Below are 15,134 nucleotides of genomic sequence, written 5' to 3'. Positions count from 1 at the left end.
TCTCAGACGAGGGGACACAGCCTAAAAATTAGAACCAGGACTTTCAGGAGTGAAGTTAGGAAACACTTCTACAGGCCAAGGATGGTACAAGTTTGGAACTCTCTTCTGCAAACTGCAGTTGATGCTCGCTCAATTGTTCATTTTAAATCTGAGATTGATAGATTTTTGTTAACCAAAGGTATTAAGGGATATGGGGCTACAGCGGGTTTATGGAGTTAGGTCACAGATCAGCCATGATCTCGTTGAATGACGGAACAGGCTCGAGGGGCTAAATGGCCTACTCCTGATCCTATGTTCCTAACCCTTGGAGCCCTGGTGACATTCTGGTCAATCTGTGCTGCACTCCTTCCAAGGCCAATATCCCCTTTCTAAGGTGCGGTGCACAGAACGTACACAGTCTCCAGATGTGGTTTAACCAGGGCTCTGTGTAGCTGTAGCAAAATTCCACCCCCCCCCCCCCCCACCCTTTATATTCTAGCCCTCTAGTTATAAAGGTTAACGTTCCATTAGCCTTTTTGATTATTTTTTGTACCTGACTCCTACATTTAGTGATCTGAGTACATGGAACCCAGTCTCTTTGGACCTCCACTGTTCTGAGCGTTTCACCATTTAAAAAATACTCTGATCGACCCTTTTTTGATCCAAAATGGATGACCTCACTTACCTGCGTAGAAATCCATCTGCCACAGTTTCGCTCACTCACTTACTCCATCAATGTCTCTTTGTAATTTGATGCTCCCATCCACACTGCTTACGATGCCACCAATCTTTCTATCAGTAGCAAACTTGGATATATGGCTCTCTATGGTGTTATCCAAGTCATTAATAAATGTAGTGAATAGTTGAGGCCCCAGCACAGATCTTTGTGGGACATCACTAGTTCCCATTTGTTCTGGAGCAATATGTTCCAGAACCAACAAGAGGGCGGGCCAGACTAGATTCAGTAATGAGTAACGTGCCAGACTTAGTTAATAATCTAACAGTAAGGGAACATTTATCTAACAGTGATCATATGATCGAATTCAATGTTAGGTTTGAAAAGGAGAAATGTAAGAGTTACTAAGATTCTAGATTTTGGTATGGCTAACAGGATGAGACAGAGACTGACAACAGCAAACTGGTCAGAACTGTTATTAGGTAAAACTACAGATGAACAGTGGGAGGTGTTTAAAAAAGAATTTAGCTTCATACAGGACCAGTGCATACTCCTAAGGGGCAAGTGCTCAACTTACCAAATGAAACAGCCATGGTCGATAAAAGAGGTGAGAGATAATATAATACTGAAGGAAAGAGCATATAAAAGTGCAAAGAATAGTGTAGATCCAGGGGACTGGGAGAGATACAAAGAACAGCAAAGGAAGATAAAATAAAATAGTAAGAGCTGCAAAAAGGGAACACAAAAACAAACTTGCGAGGGATATCAAGATTAACACAAAAGGTTTTTACAATTATCGTGGAAGAAAAAGGGTAGTCAAGGGTAATGTGGGTAATATCCCTCTGCTCCTCTGCCCCATTTAGACTCTTATTATCCAAGCAGTATGTGGCCTCCTTATTCTTCCCAGAAAAATGCACCACCTCATCCAGGACACAGCAGCCCGCTTGATTGGTACCCCATCCACCACCATAAACATTCACTCCCTTCACCACCGGCACACTGTGGCTGCAATGTGTTCCATCTACAGGCTTCTTCGACAGCACCTCCCAAACCTGCAACCTCCACCACCTAGAAGGACAAGGGCAGCAGGCACATGGGAACAACACCACCTGCACGTTCCCCTCCAAGTCACACACCATCCCGACTTGGAAATATATCGCCGTTCCTTCATCGTCGCTGGGTCAAAATCCTGGAACTCCCTTCCTAACAGCACTGTGGGAGAACCGTCACCACACGGACTGCAGCGGTTCAAGAAGGCGGCTCACCACCACCTTCTCAAGGGCAATTAGGGATGCTGGCGTTGCCAGCAACGCCCATTAGGTGGTAGACGACAGAGTGGGGATAATGGGTATGTACTCGAGTTGGAAGGAAGTGACCAGAACCTCTTGTTGGTTCTAGAACATATGGCTCCAGTAATTCAGAGAAAGACTTACCTTTAGTGCCTTTGGTAAGGAAACAGTTAATTTCTTTATATGAACTGTAGCTTTTAAATGAGTTTCTGTTAGCAACATTCAGTTAGTAAAAAGGATTCCAGTCAGACAGTGTTTCAACTGATGAGGAGAGGCCACAAAACTGTGTTAGCTCTAGCCTTGATAAGGCACCTGCCATAGATCTGGAAAATTAGGGGAGTTAAAAGTGAAGTCCAGCTAATTGCATGAGGATAACATCGAGTCGACAGCACAGAAACAGGTCTGTGCAGGCGTTTATGCTCCACACGAGTCTACTCCCTCCCTACTTCATCCAACCCTAACCCTAACGCATATCGTTCTATTCCTTTCTCCCTCATGTATTTATCTAACTTCCCCTTAAATCCCTCTATGCTACTCACCTCAATTAATCAAATTGGGCAGAGCAGCCTTGAGGACGAGTTCATTGAGTGCATCAGGGATGGATTTCTTGAGCAGTATGTAACTGATCCTACAAGGGGGCAGGCAACCTTGGACCTGGTCCTGTGTAATGAGTCAGGATTAATTAATAATGTCCTAGTTAAGGATCCCCTTGGAACGAGCGACCACAACATGGTTGAATTCCATATCCAATTAGAGGGTGAGAAGGTTGATTCTCAAACAAGCGTACTGAGCTTGAATAAAGGAGACTATGATGGTATGAGAGCGGAATTGATTAAAGTGGACTGGGAAAATAGATTAAAGGGTAAGACGGTACATGAGCAGTGGTGTTCATTTAGGGAGTTATTTTACAACTTTCAAAATAAATATATTCCACTGAGGAAAAAAGGGTGTAAAAGAAATGACAGCCACCCGTGGCTAAGTAAAGAAATCAAGGATAGTATCCGACTAAAAACAAGGACATATAAGGTAGCCAAACTTAGTGGGAGGATAGAAGATTGGGAATTCTTCAAAAGACAGCAAAAAGTAACTAAAGGATTGATTAAGAAAGGGAAGTTAGATTATGAAAAGAAATTAGCAAAAAATATAAAAACAGATAGCAAGAGTTTCTATAGTTATATAAAAAGAAAAAGGGTGGCTAAGGCAAACATAGGTCCCTTAGAGGATGAGACCGGGAAATTAATGGTGGGAAACATGGAGATGGCAAAAATGCTGAACAAATATTTTGTTTCAGTCTTTACAGTAGAGGACACTAAGAATATCCCAACACTGGACAAACAGGGGACTCTCGGGGGGGAGGAGCTAAATACGATTAAAATCACTCAAGAGATGGTACTCAGTAAAATAATGGGACTCAAGGCGGATAAATCCCCTGGACCTGATGGCTTCCATCCTAAGGTCTTGAGGGAAGTGGCAGTAGGGATTGTGGATGCTTTGGTAATAATTTTCCAAAATTCCCTGGACTCAGGAGAGGTCCCGGCAGATTGGAAAACTGCTAATGTAACACCGTTATTTAAAAAGGGTAGTAGGCAGAAGGCTGGAAATTATAGGCCAGTTAGCTTAACATCTGTGGTGGGTAAGATTTTGGAGTCTATTATTAAGGAGACAGTAACGGAACATTTAGATAAGCATAATTTAATAGGACAAAGTCAGCATGGCTTTATGAAGGGGAAGTCATGTCTGACAAATTTGCTTGAGTTCTTCGAGGATATAACGTATAGGGTGGATAAAGGGGAACCAGTGGACGTAGTGTATTTAGACTTCCAGAAGGCATTCGACAAGGTGCCACATAAAAGATTATTACTTAAGATAAAAAAATCACGGGATTGGGGGTAATATTCTGGCATGGGTGGAGGATTGGTTATCAAACAGGAAGCAGAGAGTTGGGATAAATGGTTCATTTTCGGACTGGCAACCAGTAACCAGTGGTGTTCCACAGGGGTCGGTGCTGGGTCCCCAACTCTTTACAATCTATATTAACGATTTGGAGGAGGGGACCGAGTGCAACATATCAAAATTTGCAGATGATACAAAGATGGGAGGGAAAGTAGAGAGTGAGGAGGACATAAAAAACCTGCAAGGGGATATAGACAGGCTGGGTGAGTGGGCGGAGATTTGGCAGATGCAATATAATATTGGAAAATGTGAGGTTATGCACTTTGGCAGGAAAAATCAGAGAGCAAGTTATTTTCTTAATGGCGAGAGACTGGAAAGTACTGCAGTACAAAGGGATCTGGGGGTCCTAGTGCAAGAAAATCAAAAAGTTGGTATGCAGGTGCAGCAGGTGATCAAGAAAGCCAACGGAATGTTGGCTTTTATTGCTAGGGGGATAGAATATAAAAACAAGGAGGTATTGCTGCAGTTATATAAGGTATTGGTGAGACCGCACCTGGAATACTGCATACAGTTTTGGTCTCCATACTTAAGAAAAGACATACTTGCTCTCGAGGCAGTACAAAGAAGGTTCACTCGGTTAATCCCGGGGATGAGGGGGCGGACATATGAGGAGAGGTTGAGTAGATTGGGACTCTACTCATTGGAGTTCAGAAGAATGAGAGGCGATCTTATTGAAACATATAAGATTGTGAAGGGTCTTGATCGGGTGGATGCAGTAAGGATGTTCCCAAAGATGGGTGAAACTAGAACTAGGGGGCATAATCTTAGAATAAGGGGCTGCTCTTTCAAAACTGAGATGAGGAGAAACTTCTTCACTCAGAGGGTGGTAGGTCTGTGGAATTTGCTGCCCCAGGAAGCTGTGGAAGCTACATCATTAGATAAATTTAAAACAGAAATAGACAGTTTCCTAGAAGTAAAGGGAATTAGGGGTTATGGGGAGCGGGCAGGAAATTGGACATGAAGCTGAGTTCGGATCGGTCAATGCCCTGTGGGTGGCGGAGAGGGCCCAGGGGCTATGTGGCCGGGTCCTGCTCCGACTTCTTGTGTTCTTTAGATTTGTGGTTGGGATCAGATCAGCCATGATCTTATTGAATGGCGGAGCAGGCTCGAGGGGCCGATTGGCCTACTCCTGCTCCAATTTCTTATGTTCTTATGTACTCCTTGTGGTACTACGTTCCACATTCTTACCACTCTCTGGATAAAGAAGTTTTTCCAGAATTCCCTATTGGGTTTATTAGTGACTATCTTATATTTATAGAATCTTGGAAATTTACAGCACAGGAGGCAGCCATTCGGCCCATCGTGTCCATGCCGGCCGAAAAAGAGCTATCCAGCCTAATCCCACTTTCCAGCACTCGGTCCATAGCCCTGTAGGTTTCGGCTCTTCAGGTGCACATCCAGGTACTTTTTAAATGAGTTGAGGGTTTCTGCCTCTACCACCCTCTCAGGCAGTGAGTTCCAGATCCCCATTGCCCTCTGGGTGAAAAAAATTCTCCTCAGCTCCCCTCTAATCCTTCTACCAATCACTTTAAATCGATGCCCCCTGGTCACTGACCCCTCTGCTAAGGGAAATAGGTCCTTCCTATCCACTCTATCTCGGCCCCTCATAATTTTATACACAATAAAATCTCCCCTCAGCCTCCTCTGTTCCAAAGAAAACAGTCCCAGCGTGTCCAATCTTTCCTCATTGCTAAAATTCTCCAGCCCTGGCAACATCCTCATAAATCTCCTCGATACCCTCTCTAGTGCAATCAGTGACCAGAACTGTGTGCAGTACTCAAGCTGTGGCCTAACCAGTTCCAGCATAACCTCCCGGCTCTTATATTCTATGCCTTGGCTAACATTTACGACCACCAGCTTTGGACTCACAAGTGGAAACATTTTCTCTACGTTTACCCTATCAAACCTTATTATCTTAAGGACCTCGATCATGTCACCCCTCAGCCTTCTCTTTTCCAGAGAAAAGGCCCCCCACAGCCTGTTCAGCCTTTCCTGATAAGTATATTCTCTTAGTTCTGGTATCATCCTTGTGAATCTTTTTTGCACCTTCTCCAGTGCCTCTATTTCCTTTCTATAATATGGAGACCAGAGCTGTGCACAATACTCCAAGTGTGGTCTAAACAAGTTTAACATAACAGGAACATAGGAACAGGAGTAGGCCATTCAGCCCCTCGTGTCTGCTCCGCCATTTGATAAGATCATGGCTGGTCTGTGATCTAACTCCATATACCTGCCTTTGGCCCATATCCCTTAATACCTTTGGTTGCCAAAAAGCTATCTATCTCACATTTAAATTTAGCAATTGAGCTAGTATCAATTGCCGTTTGCGGAAGAGAGTTCCAAACTTCTACCACCCTTTGTGTGTAGAAATGTTTTCTAATCTCACTCCTGAAAGGTCTGGCTCCAATTTTTAGACTATGCCCCCTACTCCTAAAATCCCCAACCAGCGGAAATAGTTTCTCTCTATCCACCCTATCTGTTCCCCTTAATATCTTATAAACTTCGATCAGATCACCCCTTAACCTTCGAAACTCGAGAGAATACAACCCCAATTTGTGTAATCTCTCCTCGTAACTTAACCCTGAAGTCCTGGTATCATTCTAGTAAACCTACGCTGCACTCCCTCCAAGGCCAATATGTCCTTCCGAAGGTGCGGTGCCCAGAACTGCTCACAGTACTCCAGGTGCGGTCTAATCAGGGTTTTGTACAGCTGCAGCATAACTTCTGCCCCCTTGTACTCTAGTCCTCCAGATATAAAGGCCAGCATTCCATTAGCCTTGATTATTTTCTGCACCTGTTCATGACACTTCAATGATCTATGTACCTGAACCCCTAAGTCCCTTTGGACATCCACTGTTTTTAACTTTTTACCATTTAGAAAGTACCCTGTTCTATCCTTTTTTGATCCAAATTGGATGACCTCACATTTGTCTGCATTGAATTCCATTTGCCACAGTTTTGCCCATTCACCTAATCTATCAATATCGCTTTGTAATTTTATGTTTTCATCTACACTGCTTACAATGCCACTAATCTTTGTGTCATCGACAAACTTAGATATGAGACTTTCTATGCCTTCATCTAAGTTGTTAATAAATATTGTGAATAATTGAGGCCCCAAGACAGATCCCTGCGGGACTCCACTAGTCACATCCTGCCAATGTGAGAACCTACCCATTATCCCTACTCTCTGTCGCCTTTCGCTCAGCCAACTTCCTAACCAAGTCCATACTTTTCCCTCGATTCCATGGGCTTCTATCTTAGCTAACTGTCTCTTATGTGGGACCTTATCAAATGCCTTCTGGAAGTCCATATAAATAACATCCATTGACATTCCCCTGTCCACTGCTTTAGTCACCTCTTCAAAAAACTCAATCAGGTTTGTCAGGCACGACCTACCTTTCACAAATCCATGCTGGCTCTCTCTGATTAACTGAAAATTCTCGAGGTGTTCAGTCACCCTATCTTAATTATAGACTCCAGCATTTTCCCCACAACAGATGTTAGGCTAACTGGTCTATAATTCCCCGGTTTCCCTCTCTCTCCTTTCTTAAAAAGCGGAGTGACATGTGCAATTTTCCAATCCAGAGGGACAGTTCCTGAATCTAGAGAACTTTGAAAGATTATAGTTAGGGCATCTGCAATGTGCTCACCTACTTCCTTTAAAACCCTGGGATGGAAACCATCTGGTCCTGGGGATTTGTCACTCTTTGGTGCTTCCCTGCTTTTCAATTCTATCCCTCTGGAAATGACCTCCAGTGCTTCGTTTGGCTTTTTTATGGTCTTATTGAGCTGTGTCACTACTTTTAGTGATTTGTGTATCTTACCCCGAGATCCCTGTGCTCCTCTATCCCATTTAGTCAGCCTGGATTATGGGTTCAAATCTCTGGATTGGGACGATCAGCCACGATCTTTCAACTCAGAAGCGAGAGAATCCCACTGAGCAACTGCTGGCACGTGAAGTTTCACATCGCACGTGAAGTTTCACATCGCACGTGTTGGGCTTGGAGACATCCCTGAGCAATGCGGCATGGTGCTGTAATAACTAACACCCTGGGTGGTCACACTACCCGACTCATGAGATGCATGTGCTCACCAAAGTTGACCGTGCCAGGTCACACACTCACCTGGCTATGTTACCTGCTGCAGAAACTAGGGAACTCTGGGACAAGGAAGCCACTCTGCCCATCCCATGGCCATCCATACCCAGGTCATACACCTGAAAACCAAAAAGAGTGAGTGTCACCCGCATCCAGCATCAAAAGAGGAGGCATGACGGCCAAACAGGAGAGGTGTACACACACCCCCCCTTAACCAGAGGGGTACACGCCGCTCACCCCCCCTTAACCAGAGGGGTACACGCCGCACACCCCCCCTTAACCAGAGGGGTACACGCCGCACACCCCCCCTTAACCAGAGGGGTACACGCCGCACCCTCCCCCCGAACCAGAGGGGTACACGCCGCACACCCCCCCTTAACCAGAGGGGTACACGCCGCACCCTCCCCCCGAACCAGAGGGGTACACGCCGCACACCCCCCCTTAACCAGAGGGGTACACGCCGCACACCCCCCCCTTAACCAGAGGGGTACACGCCGCACACACCCCCCCTTAACCAGAGGGGTACACGCCGCACACCCCCCCTTAACCAGAGGGGTACACGCCGCACACACCCCCCCTTAACCAGAGGGGTACACGCCGCACACACCCCCCGAACCAGAGGGGTACACGCCGCACACACCCCCCGAACCAGAGGGGTACACGCCGCACACACCCCCCGAACCAGAGGGGTACACGCCGCACACACCCCCCGAACCAGAGGGGTACACGCCGCACCCTCCCCCCGAACCAGAGGGGTACACGCCGCACCCTCCCCCCGAACCAGAGGGGTACACGCCGCACACACCCCCCGAACCAGAGGGGTACACGCCGCACACCCCCCGAACCAGAGGGGTACACGCCGCACCCTCCCCCCGAACCAGAGGGGTACACGCCGCACCCTCCCCCCGAACCAGAGGGGTACACGCCGCACACACCCCCCTGAACCAGAGGGGTACACGCCGCACACACCCCCCTGAACCAGAGGGGTACACGCCGCACACACCCCCCTGAACCAGAGGGGTACACGCCGCACACACCCCCCTGAACCAGAGGGGTACATGCCGCACACCCCCCTTAAATAGAGGGGTACACGCCGCACACACCCCCCTTAACCAGAGGGGTACACGCCACACACACCCCCCTTAACCAGAGGGGTACACGCCGCACACACCCCCCTTAACCAGAGGGGTACACGCCGCACACACCCCCCTTAACCAGAGGGGTACACGCCGCACACACCCCCCTTAACCAGAGGGGTACACGCCGCACACACCCCCCTTAACCAGAGGGGTACACGCCGCACACCCCCCCTTAATTAGAGGGGTACACGCCGCACACCCCCCCTTAATTAGAGGGGTACACGCCGCACACACCCCCCTTAACCAGAGGGGTACACGCCGCACACACCCCCCTTAACCAGAGGGGTACACGCCGCACACACCCCCCTTAACCAGAGGGGTACACGCCGCACACCCCCCCTTAATTAGAGGGGTACACGCCGCACACCCCCCCTTAATTAGAGGGGTACACGCCGCACACACCCCTTAAACAGAGGGGCACGCGCTCACACACCCCTTAAACAGAGGGGCACGGCTCACACACCCCTTAAACAGAGGGGCACGCGCTCACACCCACCCCTCCTTAATCGGAGTAGCGAGTGCGCAACTTCAAAACAGAGACATATTGGAGGAGAAAGGCAAAGTTCACCATATGCACCGGAGAGGACAACGAGGGAATATGGACCACATTGTGTTGCAGCCCAGTGTCGAGGGCACAAAGACTGGCAATCTCCATTTTGAGGGGTGACATTTCTGTAACACACAGTGAACGATCTCTGCCCTCCCTGTAACACAGTGAACGATCTCTGCCCTCCCTGTAACACAGTGAACGATCTCTGCCCTCCCTGTAACACAGTGAACGATCTCTGCCCTCCCTGTAACACAGTGAACGATCTCTGCCCTCCCTGTAACACAGTGAACGATCTCTGCCCTCCCTGTAACACAGTGAACGATCTCTGCCCTCCCTGTAACACAGTGAACGATCTCTGCCCTCCCTGTAACACAGTGAACGATCTCTGCCCTCCCTGTAACACAGTGAACGATCTCTGCCCTCCCTGTAACACAGTGAACGATCTCTGCCCTCCCTGTAACAATTGTAAACAATTTTACAACACCAAGTTATAGTCCAGCAATTTTATTTTAAATTCACAAGCTTTCGGAGATTCTCTCCTTCCTCAGGTAAATGTTCAGGATCTCCTTGAAGCCTACGCATTTATACATATTGAATAATACATGGTGTTTACAGACTGCCCCTGCAACTGCCCGTTGCCAAGGCAATCACCGTGTTCAGACAGAGAGGTGTCATCTGCAGAACCCCCGAATACACATTCAACAAAAAAACAAACAGGGAAAAAAAACAGAGAAAAAAATCACAGAGAGAGGCAGAAACATCCGGAAGGCAGAGAGAGCCAGCAAATGACCCATTATATTAAAAACAGATAACATTTGTTCGCTGGTGGGGTAACGTGTAGCGTGACATGAACCCAAGATCCCGGTTGAGGCCGTCCTCATGGGTGCGGAACTTGGCTATCAATTTCTGCTCGACGATTTTGCGTTGTCGTGTGTCTCGAAGGCCGCCTTGGAGTACGCTTACCCGAAGGTCGGTGGATGAATGTCCATGACTGCTAAAGTGTTCCCCGACTGGGAGGGAACCCTCCTTCGAGACACACGACAACGCAAAATCGTCGAGCAGAAATTGATAGCCAAGTTCCGCACCCATGAGGACGGCCTCAACCGGGATCTTGGGTTCATGTCACGCTACACGTTACCCCACCAGCGAACAAATGTTATCTGTTTTTAATATAATGGGTCATTTGCTGGCTCTCTCTGCCTTCCGGATGTTTCTGCCTCTCTCTGTGTTTTTTTTTCTCTGTTTTTTTTCCCTGTTTGTTTTTTTGTTGAATGTGTATTCGGGGGTTCTGCAGATGACACCTCTCTGTCTGAACATGGTGATTGCCTTGGCAACGGGCAGTTGCAGGGGCAGTCTGTAAACACCATGTATTATTCAATATGTATAAATGCGTAGGCTTCAAGGAGCTCCTGAACATTTACCTGAGGAAGGAGAGAATCTCCGAAAGCTTGTGAATTTAAAATAAAATTGCTGGACTATAACTTGGTGTTGTAAAATTGTTTACAATTGTCAACCCCAGTCCATCACCGGCATCTCCACATCATGACTCCCTGTAACACACAGTGAACGATCTCTGCCCTCCCTGTAACACAGTGAACGATCTCTGCCCTCCCTGTTACACAGTGAACGATCTCTGCCCTCCCTGTAACACAGTGAACGATCTCTGCCCTCCCTGTAACACAGTGAACGATCTCTGCCCTCCCTGTAACACAGTGAACGATCTCTGCCCTCCCTGTAACACAGTGAACGATCTCTGCCCTCCCTGTAACACAGTGAACGATCTCTGCCCTCCCTGTTACACAGTGAACGATCTCTGCCCTCCCTGTAACACAGTGAACGATCTCTGCCCTCCCTGTTACACAGTGAACGATCTCTGCCCTCCCTGTAACACAGTGAACGATCTCTGCCCTCCCTGTAACACAGTGAACGATCTCTGCCCTCCCTGTAACACAGTGAACGATCTCTGCCCTCCCTGTAACACAGTGAACGATCTCTGCCCTCCCTGTAACACAGTGAATGATCTCTGCCCTCCCTGTAACACAGTGAACGATCTCTGCCCTCCCTGTAACACAGTGAACGATCTCTGCCCTCCCTGTTACACAGTGAACGATCTCTGCCCTCCCTGTTACACAGTGAACGATCTCTGCCCTCCCTGTAACACAGTGAACGATCTCTGCCCTCCCTGTAACACAGTGAATGATCTCTGCCCTCCCTGTAACACAGTGAACGATCTCTGCCCTCCCTGTAACACAGTGAACGATCTCTGCCCTCCCTGTAACACAGTGAATGATCTCTGCCCTCCCTGTAACACAGTGAACGATCTCTGCCCTCCCTGTAACACAGTGAATGATCTCTGCCCTCCCTGTAACACAGTGAACGATCTCTGCCCTCCCTGTAACACCCAGTGAACGATCTCTGCCCTCCCTGTAACACCCAGTGAACGATCTCTGCCCTCCCTGTAACACCCAGTGAACGATCTCTGCCCTCCCTGTAACACCCAGTGAACGATCTCTGCCCTCCCTGTAACACCCAGTGAACGATCTCTGCCCTCCCTGTAACACCCAGTGAACGATCTCTGCCCTCCCTGTAACACAGTGAACGATCTCTGCCCTCCCTCTAACACAGTGAACGATCTCTGCCCTCCCTGTAACACCCAGTGAACGATCTCTGCCCTCCCTGTAACACCCAGTGAACGATCTCTGCCCTCCCTGTAACACGCAGTGAACGATCTCTGCCCTCCCTGTAACACAGTGAACGATCTCTGCCCTCCCTGTAACACAGTGAACGATCTCTGCCCTCCCTGTAACACACAGTGAACGATCTCTGCCCTCCCTGTAACACACAGTGAACGATCTCTGCCCTCCCTGTAACACAGTGAACGATCTCTGCCCTCCCTGTAACACAGTGAACGATCTCTGCCCTCCCTGTTACACAGTGAACGATCTCTGCCCTCCCTGTAACACCCAGTGAACGATCTCTGCCCTCCCTGTAACACAGTGAACGATCTCTGCCCTCCCTGTTACACAGTGAACGATCTCTGCCCTCCCTGTAACACCCAGTGAACGATCTCTGCCCTCCCTGTAACACCCAGTGAATGATCTCTGCCCTCCCTGTAACATGCAGTGAACGATCTCTGCCCTCCCTGTAACACCCAGTGAACGATCTCTGCCCTCCCTGTAACATGCAGTGAACGATCTCTGCCCTCCCTGTAACACAGTGAACGATCTCTGCCCTCCCTGTAACACAGTGAACGATCTCTGCCCTCCCTGTAACACAGTGAACGATCTCTGCCCTCCCTGTAACATGCAGTGAACGATCTCTGCCCTCCCTGTAACACAGTGAACGATCTCTGCCCTCCCTGTAACACAGTGAACGATCTCTGCCCTCCCTGTAACACAGTGAACGATCTCTGCCCTCCCTGTAACACAGTGAATGATCTCTGCCCTCCCTGTAACACAGTGAACGATCTCTGCCCTCCCTGTAACACCCAGTGAACGATCTCTGCCCTCCCTGTAACACCCAGTGAACGATCTCTGCCCTCCCTGTAACACCCAGTGAACGATCTCTGCCCTCCCTGTAACACCCAGTGAACGATCTCTGCCCTCCCTGTAACACCCAGTGAACGATCTCTGCCCTCCCTGTAACACAGTGAACGATCTCTGCCCTCCCTGTAACACAGTGAACGATCTCTGCCCTCCCTGTAACACACAGTGAACGATCTCTGCCCTCCCTGTAACACAGTGAACGATCTCTGCCCTCCCTGTAACACAGTGAACGATCTCTGCCCTCCCTGTAACACCCAGTGAACGATCTCTGCCCTCCCTGTAACACAGTGAACGATCTCTGCCCTCCCTGTAACACAGTGAACGATCTCTGCCCTCCCTGTAACACAGTGAATACCCAGCAGCCTCCTACCTGCAGGGCCCCTTTCTGCGATCGGGTGTACAAGATGTTCCTGGAGTTGTCAATGGCGATCTGAACTATCGGGTCTGGAGATAGGGAATGAATCAAAGAGAAAAAGCACAAGGTGGTGGAAACAATATTTCAGTGAGCTCTCCACCACTGGGAGTTGACCTCGCATCACGTCTGGGTCTGTTGTAGACTAATTGATGGAGACTGATTGCTGTGATTAGTCAACAACTCCATTTTCATCGTATGTGACGACCAGGAAGGTACAAGGTGAACAAAATGGACCTTGGCCTTCATTCGTCTCGCAATTCCTGTGTACTTCGGCACGAAACACACTTGCTGCACTGCACAATCCCTCCACAGAACACCCGGAGCCCTCCCACACACAGCTTTTACTTACCGTCTTCCGAGAAGGTGAACTGCAGCAACGAGGGGATAAGGAAGGACAGGGAGCTCTTTGAGTGATTTATCTTCCTGCATCGCTGGCTAAACCAACCGGCCTCGGCCTGCAAAACCACAGAGATCAAAGGGTTAATCAACAGCAACTCAATATAAAATGGCCACATCACCGTTCACCCGTTAAACCACCCGCCACTCCCCACGCCGCCCGCCCCCCGGTGCAGCAAAGGGGGACGGGTAACAAGTTACAATTTACCTGATAGGCAACTTCATACAAACAGCCATCTTTCCCAGCTAGGAATATGCGGCCAGTGTCCGTGGCAGTTACGGCCAGCAGGTAGGTGTTGTCTGTGGGAATGGAGTAGAGTGGGTCTGGCAGGAGCTGCATCCCTCCACACATGCTGTCATTCAGAACTCCCAGTCCTTTGGAAAAGAGCAGGAAAATGACCAAAGTTGGAGTAAAACTTACTCCAGCCAGGATACAAACAAACTATTCAACAGACATCATTAACTCCAGGCTTGGCTGCACAAAGCCAGCCTGTACTGACTTCCCATGTAAGTGCGCTGCTCAACACACAGACACAGACACACACACACACACACACACACACACACACACACACGGTCTCACCTTCAACTCCCAGCCGAGATGCAATCAGCTGTCACAATATTATAGAATCATAGAATCATAGAAGTTACAACATGGAAACAGGCCCTTCGGCCCAACATGTCCATGTCGCCCAGTTTATACCACTAAGCTAGTCCCAATTGCCTGCACTTGGCCCATATCCCTCTATACCCATCTTCCCCATGTAACTGTCCAAATGCTTTTTAAAAGACAAAATTGTACCCGCCTCTACTACTGCCTCTGGCAGCTCGTTCCAGACACTCACCACCCTTTGAGTGAAAAAATTGCCCCTCTGGATCCTTTTGTATCTCTCCCCTCTCACCTTAAATCTGTGCCCCCTCGTTATAGACTCCCCTACCTTTGGGAAAAGATTTTGACTATCGACCTTATCTATGCCCCTCATTATTTTATAGACTTCTATAAGATCACCCCTTAACCTCCTACTCTCCAGGGAATAAAGTCCCAGTCTGTCTAACCTCTCCCTGTAAGTCAAACCATCAAGTCCCGGTAGC

At 48.5% G+C, this 15,134-nt stretch overlaps 1 protein-coding gene across 1 annotated transcript in view; it reads right to left on the bottom strand.

Moving 5' to 3' along the window:
- Positions 1–15,134, bottom strand: part of nup155 (nucleoporin 155) — a 239,580-nt gene that overhangs the window by 200,210 nt on the left and 24,236 nt on the right. The window contains exons 6-9 of the mRNA XM_067978489.1: positions 14,251–14,417; positions 13,996–14,101; positions 13,602–13,675; positions 8,025–8,116 (exon numbers count right to left, since the gene is read on the bottom strand). Of these exons, the coding sequence (XP_067834590.1) occupies positions 8,025–8,116; positions 13,602–13,675; positions 13,996–14,101; positions 14,251–14,417 (439 nt within the window). The remainder of the gene's footprint in view (positions 1–8,024; positions 8,117–13,601; positions 13,676–13,995; positions 14,102–14,250; positions 14,418–15,134) is intronic.

The sequence above is a fragment of the Heptranchias perlo genome, unplaced genomic scaffold (genome assembly GCF_035084215.1).
Source record: "Heptranchias perlo isolate sHepPer1 unplaced genomic scaffold, sHepPer1.hap1 HAP1_SCAFFOLD_300, whole genome shotgun sequence".
In the NCBI taxonomy this organism is placed as follows: domain Eukaryota; kingdom Metazoa; phylum Chordata; class Chondrichthyes; order Hexanchiformes; family Hexanchidae; genus Heptranchias; species Heptranchias perlo.
The sequence above is the reverse complement of the archived record's forward strand: the minus strand, read 5'-3'. Positions and strand labels throughout refer to the sequence as shown.